The sequence below is a fragment of the Diplotaxodon limnothrissa genome, linkage group LG7 (genome assembly GCF_057381915.1).
Source record: "Diplotaxodon limnothrissa isolate DT_005_m linkage group LG7, D_limnothrissa_male_GT1.1, whole genome shotgun sequence".
Taxonomy (NCBI): Eukaryota; Metazoa; Chordata; class Actinopteri; order Cichliformes; family Cichlidae; genus Diplotaxodon; species Diplotaxodon limnothrissa.
In genome coordinates, this window is record NC_140602.1 from 71,063,747 (window position 1) to 71,078,906 (window position 15,160).

Genomic DNA, 15,160 nt, shown 5'->3' on the forward strand with positions numbered 1-15,160 from the left:
TTTCTTTGTGATTGTTTATGTTTAAGTTGTTTGTTGCTGGTTTTTAGTTTGTTTTTTGTCTGTTTGGGAGCTGACACAGTCTCTATGGAGATGGGTTTTTGGGGGGGTAGCAGGAGGAGAGAAGCTGCAGAGAGGCGTGTAAGACTGCAACTCTGCTTCCTGGTCCCAACTCTGGATAGTCATATTTTGGGGGGTTTAATAAATTTGTCCATAATTCTAGAAATGAGAGCTGCTCCATCTAAAGTGGGATGGATGCCGTCTCTCCTAACAAGACCAGGTTTCCTCCAGAAGGTTTGCCAATTATCTATGAAGCCCACATCGTTTCTGGGACACCACTCAGACAGCCAGCAATTTAAGGAGAACATGCGGCTAAACATGTCACTCCTGGTCTGATTGGGGAGGGGACCAGAGAAACTTAGATCCAACATATTATTTTTCCAATAGTATATATTTTTTTTAATACCATTTGTATGTTTATAGTGGTGCAGAACTGGGCTTTTATTTTCCCAAATGTCTGCACTGAGTAGGAGATTGTACATGTGTATAGAAAAAAAAAAAGGATTCTACTCTATTCTATTAGGGTAGAGATCTGTTTTAGTGTGTGGGGCTGTGGCCTCAGGTTCATATTATTAAATGGTGATCATGAAGCAGTGCATTTCAGATATTTTTACAGAGTAACATGAAAGTAACGTAACAAGTAGACCAACGAATGTCTTTCTTCTGGGTGTAATTAAGTAACATACTGCAATACTTTGAAGAAAATTGCTCTGTGTAATATGTGTAATAATTACTTTGTTGAGTGACGACACCAACACTGATCACAACAGAGGGAAGCACCTCCAACATGCACAAACATGTGACCCGCAGCATGCAGTGAATGTGCATGAGTGTAATTTCTTTGATATGCTGATTATTGATGGTGGTGACTCTCAAAGTGGAGCCAGTGAGAACTGATAAGGGAAGGAATTGAATTGATAAGTGATATCAATAATAGAACTGAAACTGCTAAATTCTTATCAATTCGAATCCCTAGTCAAGATTGAATTTAAAGTTTTCAATTCACTCAGCCTTACAGACACTCAAGAACCAGCGCTCCTTTACACTGAAAGTTAAGGTAGCTCAGGCACCTGATCAAGACATGTTTAAGTTGCCTCTCAGTGGAGGTTTAGTGGGTTGGGTGTCCAGCTGGGTGAAGACTGTGGGTTCCACCAAAAAAGGGACACATTAGAGGACACAGGAATACTTGGTGCCCCGATGAGGTTTTGCATACATGTAAGCGGATGAAAGGATGATAGATGAAGTTTCTATGTTTTGTTGTCACCTTTGCAGTCCTGGGTTAAGGCGTTGCCATGGTAGCCAGGTTTGCAGTGTTGGCAGTGCAGGCCAATTGTGTTGTGAAGGCAGTGTAGACACTCTCCTGTTGTGCTGTTACATGAGTTGGGATCATCAGGGTCGATGTTGTTGTTGCAGGGACACTCTTTACAGACTGCACCTGGCAATGTCAGATCACCATAGAAACCAGGGCTGCAGCTGTCACAGCTTACACCTAAAAGGGAAATGGAGAGTGATATATTTTATGTGTCTTTCCAAAAATCTGCTGCTAAACACTGACTCTTAGCATCGCTGCTGTCTGTCTGTCTGGTTGCCTCTTTTATGTAAAGAAGGTAAAAGTAAGTAATGCAAACATACTGGCTCTTACCTGTGTGCCCCTCCTGGCACTTACAGATGAGCCTGAGGGACTGTGGGTCATGCTGACAGGAAGTGGCGAAGAATCGTCCACTGCTCAGAACATCTGGACACAAACATGGCTGACAGGCCTGTCTGGAGATTGGGTCACCATAGTAACCCTCAACACACCTGCATCAAAATAGGTTTATCATGATTACCTGAACAGGTACCGACCCTCAGCAGTAAGTACTGGCACACTTATTTCCTGAGTAAATCTAATTTATATAAATTTACTCAGAGACGTAGCAAAGACATTTTCAGAGGGAAATTTTCAGCTGAAAAAAACCCAGCTGAGTTACAGTAAACAAAGGTTCCTTTTTTGAAATTGCATCTACTTGCAGATAAAAGCTGCATAGCTGAAAACTGAAAACCCAGCCCTTTGTCTAATTCTCTCTGTTCTTCATCATTATGGAGTATAGTATGTACTACATCTCTGAGTCGAGGAGAGGGCCTAAGGGTACATCTGTCACCATCTTACAATGCTGTGATTGCAGCCATTCCCGAACTCTCTGTGAATGGTACTCATGGCCATTGATCATGATAATTTTGCATATTAATGATTAAGGACCTGACCTCACAGTCCATTGTTTGTCAGTGACTAACCTTTCACAGCTGGGTCCAGTAGTGTGCTCCCTGCAGTTCAGACAGTCTCCGGTAAATCCATCACACACCTCTGATAGCCCATTACATTCACACGATCGACATGAAGGGAATCCCCAGAATCCCATCTGACAGCGTTTGCAGCGCTGACCCGTAATCTCTGAACGGCATGCACACTGACCACTGACCTGATCGCACAGCTCTGACACAGAGCCATGGGGGTCACAATTACATCCTACAAAAAGGTGAGAATTCATTGTGAATCAACTGTCAGACGCTCAGAGAGAAAACGAAAGGCAGTGTTTCCCCTCTGGTTTGGGTTTCTTACGTTTGCAGCCTTCAGGTCCAAAGCCAAACGTCATTGGGGCACAGGCATCGCAGCAACGACCAATCACATTGGCCTTACAGTCACAAAACCCACCCAGTTTACTGCAGGATGGTCCAGTAGAGCCAATAACATTACACCTGCAAACTGACCACAGGTAAAACGCAGATATAAACATATGAAACACTCATCTTTTCCATTGTCTCAGTCCTGGATCATCTCAGTCCAACTACTTACGGACAGCTCCATTGTGGATTTGTGCTGAAAGGCTCACGATGAGTCCCTCGCAGACTTCAGGTAGCGACTCCTGAGGGCCAGGCTTGACAGCCAATCCAGTACAGTGAAACTGGTGAAAAGTGTCGAGGTCGCTCTGGGAGCAGAAATTTTGGACTGACCCAATTCTATTAAAAAGACTAATCTGAAAAAAGGGGGGCATGATTAAACATGTAGAAATCACCTCATGTAGACACATCCCATCATTTAATTTTGAAGAGAAAAATTGAAAATTGAAACCATGCAATCTTCCCAAATTTATTTATCTCCTCAGCTATGATTGGACAGTTACTGTTAGTAGGAGGATTTCAGGGAATATGTCAATCACTTTATCTGAATAGATGAAGACCTCCTTACCGAGTCAATTAGGATGTGTGAACTATCAGATCTGGGCTGTTTATAAAAGGTGATATCCACAAAATATTGACCTCCAGCATTTAGACAGAGCAAAGAGTCCAGAATACCTCGTCTGGAAAAACAAAAAGAAAAAACAAACAAAAACTGCTGCTACTGAGACACAATCTCTGACACAAGTACACTATTAAGGCTTCAGAGAACCTTGGAGCTCACATAAGTACAAATGTGTAAGAATGTCTCTGTACGTGGAACCAGGAGTACAAAGGCACAACATTTGGCTCATGTGCGTTAGCTGTAGCTGCTGGCTGTCTGCTGTCGTTTTATAGATGTTCTGTTGAGAGTCCTCTCTCAGTACATCCTGGTATGGTTCACAAGCTGCACTAGGACTGACAACAAAGTGCTGCAAAGTTTATTAAATCATCACACACATGCAGCTACGCCCTGTCACTGATATGCACACAGAGCCTGCTGCCTCAGCCACAAACATGATGTCACCCACAGGCCACCTGATCATGGCCTCTATTAACAACTCACACAGACACTGTACAATATCCTGTATGTCTGTGAAGGTTCTCAGTCATCCAGGTCATCGTAGTCAAAGGAGCTTGCAAAGAAAGGCGTCTGGACTTCTTTAAGTTACTTGAAGACGGATGAGAGGTGAAACGTCTTCAAGTAACTTAAAGAAGTCCAGACGCCTTTCTTTGCAATATCCTGTACAATTTGCTAGTTTCAAAGAACCTGCTTAATTTCACATCTGAATAGTGTTGTGCAGTGTTGGTCAAGTTACTTGAAAAAAGTAATCAGTAACTAATTACTGATTACCTCCCCCAAAAAGTAATCCCGTTACTTTACTGATTACTTATTTTCAAAAGTAATTAATTACTTAGTTACTTAGTTACTTTTTAAAAACACGATTTACAACCTGAAGAGGTGATAAAGCGATAGATCTTTCAGCCCAATTCTACTTTTTCTGCATAATCCATCATACAAAATGTAATCAAATGGAAAAGTCTCTTTTTAACTTGTTTTATTAGTTTTAACCTTTTAACTTTATGCATCAAGCAAAAATTTAATTATATGCAACATTCTCTGACTGGAAGAAATTAGTTTAACATTTAAACCTATTTTCTGCACATTCCACCACATAAAATAAAATATTTTGTGTGTTTACACTCAGTCTTTCAAATAGATGCAAGTAAAACACAGCAGAAAATAAATAAAGTCAAAGACTCAGCGGTCCTGTTGCTCTATTTTCACCTGTAAAGCAGGAGTTGGGTAGGCGGAGGTTTACCCTGGTGCAGGTGTGCTGCGGTCAGTGGAAGGATATGGCAGTTCTGTGAGTTTCCCATTACGTCGTAGCTACTCGGTGCTTCCTTGGAAGTTTAGGGTTTTTTTCGCTGTAAAAAGAAGTTTTCTTCCCACGCACAGCGGACACTAATGTTTTTGTCACTTTTTATGGAATCAAACTCAAAGTAAGGTCAGTACTTCCACGCTTTAAACGCTGCACGCTCATACTCTCTCCTGCACTCGATATGTGATCCACTGTTGATCTGCACACAGCTGTTGTCACCAACGGCGCACTCGCTTACGTCACTGTCGTGAGACATTCTCGCAAAAGATTCACGGTTTTAGTAACGCAGTAACGCAGCGTTCCTACGGGAAAGTAAAGGTAATCTAATTACCGTTTTTGCAATAGTAATCCCTTACTTTACTCGTTACTTGAAAAAAGTAATCGGATTACAGTAACGCGTTACAAATAACGCGTTACTGCCCATCTCTGGTGTTGTGGCAGATTTCTTTTCTCATGTATTAATCACATATTTAATCATATCACATTATTTATAGTAATATCACTGTCACGGTCCTGGGTCCCTTGACCCAGCATTTTTAGTTCCTTGTGATGTTTGTAATATTGTACTTGTGTGAGTTATTCTATGGTTTCTAGTTTCGATCCCTTGCCCTTCATGTTTCTCTGTGTCCCCTCTGTTCTGTGTAAGTCTGTGTCGGCATGTTTGAGTTCCCCTCTGTCCCTCGGTTCTTAGAGTCCTCTGCCTTATGGTTTATGTCTCTGTTTCTTAGTTGCTTTCTCCACTGTGCCAAGCTTGCGTCTCTGTATGATACTTCCTGTTTTACTTTGATGGTCCGTGTCTTATGTGAATGTGTCCTGCTTTGCTCGTCTCGTCCAGCCTGATTACTCCCAGCTGTGCTCTCCTACTGTGTCTCATTCCCTCGTTATCCCTCTGTGTATTTAAGCCCTGTGTTTCTCTTTGTCAGTGTCGTAAATTCCCTCATGCTGTGTGTGATGCTCTCCGTGTTTCCTGGTATACTTTATGATTAGCTTTCCCAGTTTAGTTTTGTATTGCCTGTGTTCTATTTTTCCAGCAATTAAAGCTGTGCTTTTGAGTTCAAGTTCTGTCCCCGTGAGTTTGCGTTTGGGTCCTCTCCTGCCTGCCACACAGCCGAAACATGACAATCACTTTCTCACTTTACTATAGTAAGAGCACTCCTGTCCATAGTTTACATGCATGTGGAACGTAAACACAGTGAGGCCGTTAAACAGATAGTGGGAGTCCTGCTTATCAGGGATGTAAATCCTTAGGTGACGCCAAAGCAGAAAACAAGGTCATAATTCTCTCTGAGGGAGGAGGTATTGCTCCACGTGAGAGGGGCCAACATGTAAGAGTTTGTGAATGTTCTTTGTCTGTGTCTCTGTATATATGATGTAAGGGCGGTGGCCACAATTCAGAGATGGTCCTGGTGTTTCACTGGGATGCTCTCTCCATATTGCAATGTGTTTATTAAACCCACTTCAAATCAAGCTCACTGGGTGTTTTGCAGGTAATTGTTAAATTTTCCATAACAATTTGCCGTTGTCAGGCAGGATTCCTCCGGTGAGTTTCGCTGAACTACGGGCACACAGTGACTGGCCATCAGCAGCAGGACCAGACGGCATCCCAGGTCGTATCCTAAGAGACTGCGCATACCAGCTAGCTCCTGTGTTCACTGAGATATTCAACATCTCTTTATCTCAGTCGGTGATCCCCACATGCTTCAAAGAGTCCATCATTGTTCCTGTCCCGAAGAAACCCCACCCTGCTTCTCTCAATGACTATCGCCCTGTAGCCCTCACCTCAGTAGTGATGAAGTGCTTTGAACGCCTGGTCAGAGACTTCATCATTTCTTCACTACCAGACACACTGGACCCACTACAGTTCGCTTACCGTCCAAATCGTTCCACAGACGATGCCATCTCTCATCTCCTCCACACATCACTCACTCACTTGGACACTAGAAGGGGGAATTATGTTAAAATGCTCTTCATAGACTACAGCTCTGCATTTAACACCATAATTCCCTCCACACTCACCACCAAGCTGGAGCATCTGGGACTCAGCTCATCTATGTGTCAGTGGATCTCCAACTTCCTAACTGGCAGACCACAGGCAGTAAGGATGGGCGGACATGTCTCAGCCTCCACCACTCTCAGCACTGGAGCCCCCCAGGGGTGTGTTCTGAGCCCCCTGCTGTACTCTCTGTACACATATGACTGCGTGGCCACTACCAGCTCCACCACCATCATCAAGTTTGCTGACGACACCGTCGTGGTGGGCCTGATCTCTGATAACAACGAGACGGCCTACCTGAAGGAGATTAGGAATCTGGAGAACTGGTGCCAGAGGAACAACCTCCTTCTAAACGTCAGTAAGACAAAGGAGCTGATAGTGGACTTCAGCACTAAGCAGGAGAGGAACTACCAGACCCCCGTCATCAACGAGTGCCCAGTGGAGAGAGTGGACAGCTTCAAATACCTCGGAGTTCACATCACGCAGGACCTGTCATGGTCCTGTCACATCAACTCCATGGTGAAAAAGGCCCGTCAGCGTCTCTACCACCTCAGACGCTTGAGAGACTTCCAACTGCCCTCCAAGGTGCTCAGGAACTTTTACTCGTGCACCATAGAGAGCATCCTGACGGGAAACATCTTAACCTGGTTCGGGAACAGCACCATGCAGGACAGACGAGCTCTACAGAGGGTTGTGCGATCAGCTGAGCGCACCATCTGCTCCGAGCTCCCTGACCTGCACTCAATCTACAGCAGGCGGTGCTGGACCAAGGCCAGGAAGATGGTGAAGGACCTCAGCCATCCCAACAACAGACTGTTCTCTCTGTTGAGGTCAGGAAAGCGATTCCGCTCCCTGAAGACCAACACAGAGAGACTGAGGAAGAGCTTCTTCCCGCAGGCGATACGGTCTCTCAATCACAATCACACCACCACACAGTACTGACCCACACATACAGTTCTTACACACACTGGACATTCTGGACTTTGTTTCCACTTCATCACTTAAATCACGCTGCTGTCATTGTGTATATGCTGCTGTTATTGTGTATATATTTATTTATATTTCTTCATACATACTTATATAGTTCTATACTGTGTATTTTGTTGTACAGTTATTTTATTTTCAACTTTAATTTATATATTTTATCTTATTCTTTCCCAGTTAAATTTACCCTTCATTCTAATTTGTGTTGTACAGTTATTTCATTTTTAACATTAATTTATATTTTATTCCTTCCTAGTTAAATTTACCCTTTTTAATTTTTCATATTTATTTCCTATCTTATTCATAGCCTTTTCCTTTTTTGTTTTCTTTAGGTCATGAGCAGTTGTCCAAGCATTTCACTACATATCGTACTGTGTATGACTGTGTACGTGACAAATAAAATTTGAATTTGAATTTCCTGAGGTAAAATTGCCTTAGTCCCACCATTCCTTTGTTTTCAAAAAAAGAAGGAACCACAAGATGTGCTTCAGCGACTCACACATGCAGGAATTTTTTAATGAACCAAGAGACGGACTGCAAATGATTTAGCTGCTTTGATTTGGGCAGGGTTCTTAACCAGACAGATGGGAAAAGCCTTGGTTACTTATTACTGCAACAAGTAGATTCAGGGTCCTAGAAACTCAACGAATTTGGGTATCCTAGTGTGAGAAATTGCACCTTGTTGTGGTAGTAAGTGCAGGATCTTAGAAGCTCAATAATTTGAGCATTCTAGTGTATGGCAGTTTAGCACTTTTGCACCAGTGAAAAAAGGCAGAAAGGCCTTGTTCGTACAAAGGAAGCTGGGCTCAGAAAAATGGCTACTGGAGCAGTGGGAGGCATTCCTCCACGTTGTCTGGTTGAAAACTCCAAGTGTGTGGAAGATGGTTGTGTGATGGAAAGTGTGATATTATTCTGTTATCATATGTTACCTTATATATGTAATCAAAGTAGTTGAAGTATGATACTGCTGTAGATCATATTATACCCTTTAACATAGAGTGTGTGATCAGTATGTAGTTTTAGTTTGCATTTTACTTCTGACTTAAAAGAGTGTGAAAATCATTAGATCTATTGGATTGACCTGTATTACTCGACACTGTTGAATGTGTTACACTGTTTCTTGACATTTCATACTGCTGAATCATGAAGAGAATGTTGTGTGCAGAGGACCTTGTGCAGATAATAGAAGAAACAGACCACATTCCAGACCCCCACCTTACAGAGAGCAGAGAAATAAGGAAGCCGAGGTCATAACTTAGGCGCCATAAGAGAGAAAGAATGTGAATGTTTAGGCTTTTACGACTAGGTGGGGGCCACTAGAGGGTATAAAAAGCTGAGTAACCCGTCACCATTTTGAGACTTGCTGTGACCCTCTGCAGGCAGGTCTCCCCATCATGATGGTTTTAATGCTCTTAAGTGTTGAATTGTATGGAAATAAATGATTGTTGATTGAGCATTTATACACCGAGTACTGTCCTTCCTTCAGCCCAAAGATTCAAAGAATTGGGAGATTTCAACAAAAGATATGTTGACAGGGATAAGAGTTTTTTATTGTTTGTAGTTTTTTGTTGTTGCTGTTGTTGGGTTTTCTGTTTATTTGTTTTAGATGAACCACTGGGAGGGAAACCTCAGAAATACGACGCCTGATTTCAGGACTGTTGTGGGAAGGACTCTGTCCTTAGTTTATGGTGTTTAACACTTTTGCATCGGAAGGAAAAGGCCAGACGGTGAACGCGCTTGTCCACAAAGCTGAGCCCAGCAGTACGGCCAGTGAGGCTGTAGGAGGCATCCCTTCAGGTGGTCTGGACAAATCCAGGTTTTGATTGTATGATTTTTTTTCTTTCAGAAATATGGGAAAGAATACATGGAGTATGAAGTGTGTAGAAACTGAGGAATGCAGTGAAGAGAAGTGTGTGTGTGTGAGGAGTGCTGTGGGTGTGTGTATAAAAGAGATGTGTTAAAATGTGGACAGAAGAATAAGAGAGGGAACGTGTTAATGAGCAGTGATGAAAATGATATTAAATAAATGTTTTAGTGTGTTAGTACAGGTTGCTACGGAACTGGATCAGCGCCCTCCACAAGCACAGCGGCCGGAGTAAAATGATAGATCAACGTAATTGGAACCGCATACAGCCCATGTTTTGGCTGAATATTTCACAGCTTCACTTTATGCACATCTTAACCTGAAGAACATGCTTCGAAGACAATCAATCTCTCCCTGAAGACGAAATGCAGTTCGAGAGCAACGGCGTCGACTTCAAGAGTCAACAAGGTGAAGAGACAGCAACACTGCCCTAAACCTTAAACCTTAAAGGGTTCAGCAGCATGTACACATGCCATAGTGGATGGAAGCATGCGCTCCTGATCACAAGCTGAGAGGTTCACCAGCGACATCACTGTGTGTGAATGGACTTGAGAAGACTGTCTGAGTTTCACATTTGCCATACTGGGAGTTGAAATGGCAAAGGAAGAGACTGAAAAGAGTGAAAGACAAAAGGCAAAGCCGAAGAACGGCCCACTGGCCTCTGACACGCCACAACCATGAACTGCTGCAGATGCAGGAGAAAGACAGAAGCTGTGAGAAGTGGGAGCATGGAGGAAAAATGAAGGCCGTTGTTGTTAATGTGAGAGCACATGAAAATTGTGTTGGGAAACTGTGGCCGACTGTCTTGTGGAGGTTGAGAAAGAGTCCGTAGGATTGCAACAAAGGTAAAAATAAAATGCACACAAACGCACACAGAGAAATGTGAAGGAAAAGCAGCTTTAAGGACAAAGCCCTGCTGAATCTGCAGCTCCACTGCACACACATGCATTGAACCTGCCTACTAACACACACACACACACACACACACACACACATGCAATGAAGATCAGCTTGTTATCTCTCATCAGTGTTAAAATAGTGTAAATTTAACAGACACTTGTTATCAAATGCTGAGTGTATCCACTGCTGACAATTAATCAGAATCAGAATCAGAATACTTTATTGATCCCTGGGGGAAATTATTTATTATTTAACTCTCTAGGGTTGCAGGACAACAGTTTACCTTTTGTGAAGGGAAAAAAGATTCTGGTTTGACCAACCAGTGATCAGACAATAAATTTAGTTGTTGATACAGTAAATTGTGAGATGTTTTCTGCTTGATTGGTGCAGCACAATTAATTTACTGTATGAAGGAAATTCTCTTTTGTGATAATATTTTTTGTTACTAGATCAGGGAAAGATGACTGGATTATAAAACAAGTGAATAAGATGTAGCAGAGGGTTGAGTTTCCTGTTTCTGATGTGTGGGTGAAACTTGCACCCAGATACACATCACTGAATACATAAAACAAACTTGTTTTGTGAAATACATGATGACATGTTACACGTTTACTTTTGGAGGGGGAGAAAAGGAGAAAAGCTAAATGAAATGATTGGGTCTGTGAAAGTGACAAATGAGTGACCTGGGGAAGAAATTCACATTCCAGTGATAAAACATTGATATGAAGTGTTTAGGAAGCGTTTAATGGTGAACATTAGTGTTGTGTGAACTGTGCAGCTGCTAATAAAAAAGAGGGAGATTTCTCTGTGTATTTAGCAGGTGGATCTATGTTTGTTGGCCCCAGACTTTCCAGGATTGTGTGATATTCTGGAGCTCTTGTGGGCAACCAGTAAATATGATGTGGGGAAAATGAACAAAGGCAGTGACTCTTAAGTCTGATTTTAGACCATGTAAGCATCAGTTATAAATTAAAGTAAAGCCAGGAGCAGTGACTGCATGGCAGGTTCTAATCCCTACAGCATGTTGTTTCACCTGAAGGCAAAACGTTTCCTGTGATTTTTCTGGCAGATTTTGGGGTTTTGTTTTAGTACCAGACTGATTCTGCCAGTTAGGTTTGGGTTGTTTTCTTTTTCTTTTTGCACGTACAAACTGGGCCCAATATGGGTTTTATTTTTGTAACAGTGCACTTAGGAAAAAACCTGCCAGGTATCACCCCTCTGGGTGTGATATTTTGTGTGTTGATGATTTAATAATCAGCTCTCTTTAAGCAGGCAGCAAGATTGGAAGTAAAAGTGCTATAAAATACTTTACTGAGAGCAAATACAAAGTGAGATTCTCCAGATTACAATGGCTTAGGAGAAATACACCTACCTAGGACCATATTAGATGGCAAGTCCTGTGTTTAAAAGGATTGTAGTGATTCAATTCATTTCAAAAGCAAAAAGAATTGTTTTTATTTTTGGAATGACGTAATATTGCTGCCAATGGATACTTAAATTCGTGCGCAGTTTTCCACTATCAGCAATGATTTGTACGAATGTATATGACTGGATGAATGCATGTGATTGAGATGAATGCATATGACTGGACTGTGGCTGGACTGATGATGTCACTTAGTCACTTCTAATGCCTAATCCACCCCAAACAGTGAAAAAAGGGTGGATGTATGTGGGTTTTTTTTTTTGTTTTCTTGTTTTTGCAGGAGCAGGAGGATGGCAGAGACCAGAGGAGGGGGAGACCTGTGGGTTCACATTAATATGTGTGGAACCTGCAGACTTAATCCTTTACATAGCACTTTTCTGTGTTACTGATTTTTGTGTGAAGGAAACTGTGGTTTTACTGGCTGCTTGTTGGTTATGGTACCACATTGTAGTGTTGGGAAATGTTAAATGTTACAGTGGGAAAATGTATATTCAGTGTGAAACACATACTGTGTTAAGATCAGTATCACTCCTTTCGCAGAAAAGGAGGGTTGACCACATGATTTACAGCAGCACCTCTGGAATCTGTTAATCTAGGCCCGACCTGCGAGGACACACCACCGGCTAATGTTTTTTTTCCTCTCTAAGGGTTTTGGCATCACACAGGCAGACATAAGTGAAATGAAGCAGGTTTTGCAGTTATTACAGAACATCTTAGTGTGGGGCTCATTATCATTATCATTTTAACCTTATTCATTTTAAGGTGTTGAGCCCACAGTGTTTAAAACAAGTGAGTGACATTACTTAAGAAAGGTCACTGGCTACAGTAGCTTTGAATAAACACATTTGGCAAATTATGGCAACAGTAGTGTTTTTAATGATTTGGGGAAATAAACTGCGCAAGGCACACTTGTGTCTGTGGTGTGGGATGCCTTATTACTCTTATAACCTACAGTTGTTTGCAAGTGTGAAGTTTGTATTTACTCACTGATTTTGGTTTCTGGGTAATCGTGGTGTGGATGCAGGCTCCAGGCAGAGCCAAGAATTAGACCTACTTAACATGACATTAATACAAATTTTATTCTCTAACACAGGGTTTAAAGGGCTGGAGCGAAATTACTCAGGAGGAGAAGCCCTGATGTTGTCTGAGAAATGATCTAACTACCCTTTTGTGTTGTTATTCTCCTAGTTCTGATGAGTTGACTCATGGGAGAGACCATGTGTCAAAAGGAGGGAATCCAGGTTTAACATGAAACAATGTTCTCTATGTTTTCTGAGTTTTTTCATGATAATTTTTCCATGGCTTTTTGTGGGATTAACAGTTCATTTATAGGTATGAAACCTCTACATGGGGCACAGACATGTTCAGATAAGGGTAGGGCTGTGCGATATGACCAAAATCTCATATCCTGATATAAGACATCTATCGTCCCAATAACGATATAAATCACAATAATTTAATATTTTCTGTATATTCTATGAATCTCGGGCAGCTTGACTTGCGTGAAGTGTTTCCAGGTGGGCGTCATGTACCTGGAGTCGAGTGTTTTAACCGATGCATGAAACGATACATTTTTAGACACAAGTTGTAATTGCCGCCGTTTTCTTTGTGAGTATTTATTACCCATCGTGCTGCGGGGAAAAGCCTGTTGTAACGTTGAGTCTTTTAGCACCTGACGGCTCTTTTTGGCTTCTCATCCGTAAATACTCTGCATACTCTTTCACGTGATTGAGTTTATTTTGAAAAGTCTCAACAGGATCTTGAACTTTATTGTGAAAGGTTAATGTGGAAACTAAACCAGGGGACACGCAATGGTTTTGCCGTCGTTGTTGCTAATGACAACGCATAAAAGCAGGCGCTTGTCCGTCCGTAGTGTAGTTATATTAAATATAAGAGAAAGAGAAAACTTTAAGAAATTAATATAGCCACTACAGCCACCATGAAAACGATGAAAAAATATTGAAGTAAACAGTTTATTTTGTGACACCACGAAACAAACAATAGCGTAAAATGAAACGATAGACGTTTTTATATCGTCATTCGATATATATTGTTATATCGAACAGCCCTAGATAAGGGTTGAACTTCATTGAACTAAAAGGAAAATGTGGTTTGATGATGGTTGACATGTTTTCCAAATGGTTAGAAATTTTTCCTCCTAGTAAGGAGATACAGGTGCAGTAGCCAGAGTATTGCTGGAAGAAATCATCCCAAGGGTGGAATCTCCAGACTGAGATTGAGACTGGGTGCTGATCAGAAGTCTTCAGAGACCCAGCGAGAAGCAGGGATCATTCATAGCACAGCTGACAGCCCAGGCAGTGGTTGAGATCAAAGGTCGTGCGGTTTGGGGCCCTACTAGTCATCATGAGAAGATTCCAGAACCACAGAAATAACCATAAAGGTTAAAGATCTCTGCATTAGACACTGAGGAAGACAACAGGGTGTCAGATGATCTCTGCCCTTTTAACCTACAGCTGCATTGGAACGAGAGAGTGAAGGGTGAAAAGAGCACCCTCCTCCAACAAGGGTGTGCCAAGCTCCAACTCAGCGACTGCAGAGCAGACCCTGTACCACCCAAGAGCGATCAGCGAATGAATGCAGATGACAACTGATTAAAGAATCAGGCTGTCATGCCTGAAGTAGTTGTAGTTGTGTTTTTGAGTTAAGGTGGTCGTTGGTGTATAGTAATCTTACTAGTAAGGATATGATTTAATCACATATTTAATCATATCACATCAGAAATCTGCCACAACACTATTCAGATGTGAAATTATAACAATAGTCATGTGACATTCATGGATAGATGCCCTGTTTTTTTATTCTCACCTGGAGTTTCCAGGTAGAATCACAGTTTTACTTCCTGTTGGATTGCTGCTGCAGCCACCATCGCCTGGTGACACTTTGCCGATACTGACTATAGCCATCCAATCAGATGCAGACTAGAGAAAATAATAAATTGACATGAGTTATAGAAAGACAATTCCGTCAATTTTATTAAACATGTACATTTAAATGAAGTTTACCATTCAAAATCGCCTCACCTCCGGTTCATAGGAAATCGCCAGCTGGTAATCAGTCGAAGAATGGAGGTTGTCCACAGTAAATCTAAGCCCCACCCCCTCAAACACTCTGACCAATCCTAGGCCAGTCCAGGTTACTGGCTGGTGAGATGCCCTTTGACGGGGAATGATTTGCAGGGTGTAACCAGGGACCAGAGGTATGCTGGTTTGCTGCTGGATGGAAATAAACAACAGATGCACTGAGGAAAGAGGACGATCTGATTAGCTGAAACATATGAGTTGAGCTGTTTCCAAATTCAGGGGCTGCATCCTTTGGAGACCACATTTGTGGGACGACTATAT

At 42.0% G+C, this 15,160-nt stretch overlaps 1 protein-coding gene across 1 annotated transcript in view; it reads right to left on the reverse strand.

Annotated features, from left to right (window-relative positions):
- lamb4 (laminin, beta 4) overlaps positions 1-15,160 on the reverse strand; it is a 65,451-nt gene that overhangs the window by 23,107 nt on the left and 27,184 nt on the right. The window contains exons 15-22 of the mRNA XM_085358889.1: positions 14,840-15,031; positions 14,625-14,737; positions 3,284-3,395; positions 2,891-3,071; positions 2,657-2,800; positions 2,332-2,563; positions 1,700-1,857; positions 1,322-1,546 (exon numbers count right to left, since the gene is read on the reverse strand). Coding sequence (XP_085215015.1) covers positions 1,322-1,546; positions 1,700-1,857; positions 2,332-2,563; positions 2,657-2,800; positions 2,891-3,071; positions 3,284-3,395; positions 14,625-14,737; positions 14,840-15,031 — 1,357 coding nt within the window. The remainder of the gene's footprint in view (positions 1-1,321; positions 1,547-1,699; positions 1,858-2,331; positions 2,564-2,656; positions 2,801-2,890; positions 3,072-3,283; positions 3,396-14,624; positions 14,738-14,839; positions 15,032-15,160) is intronic.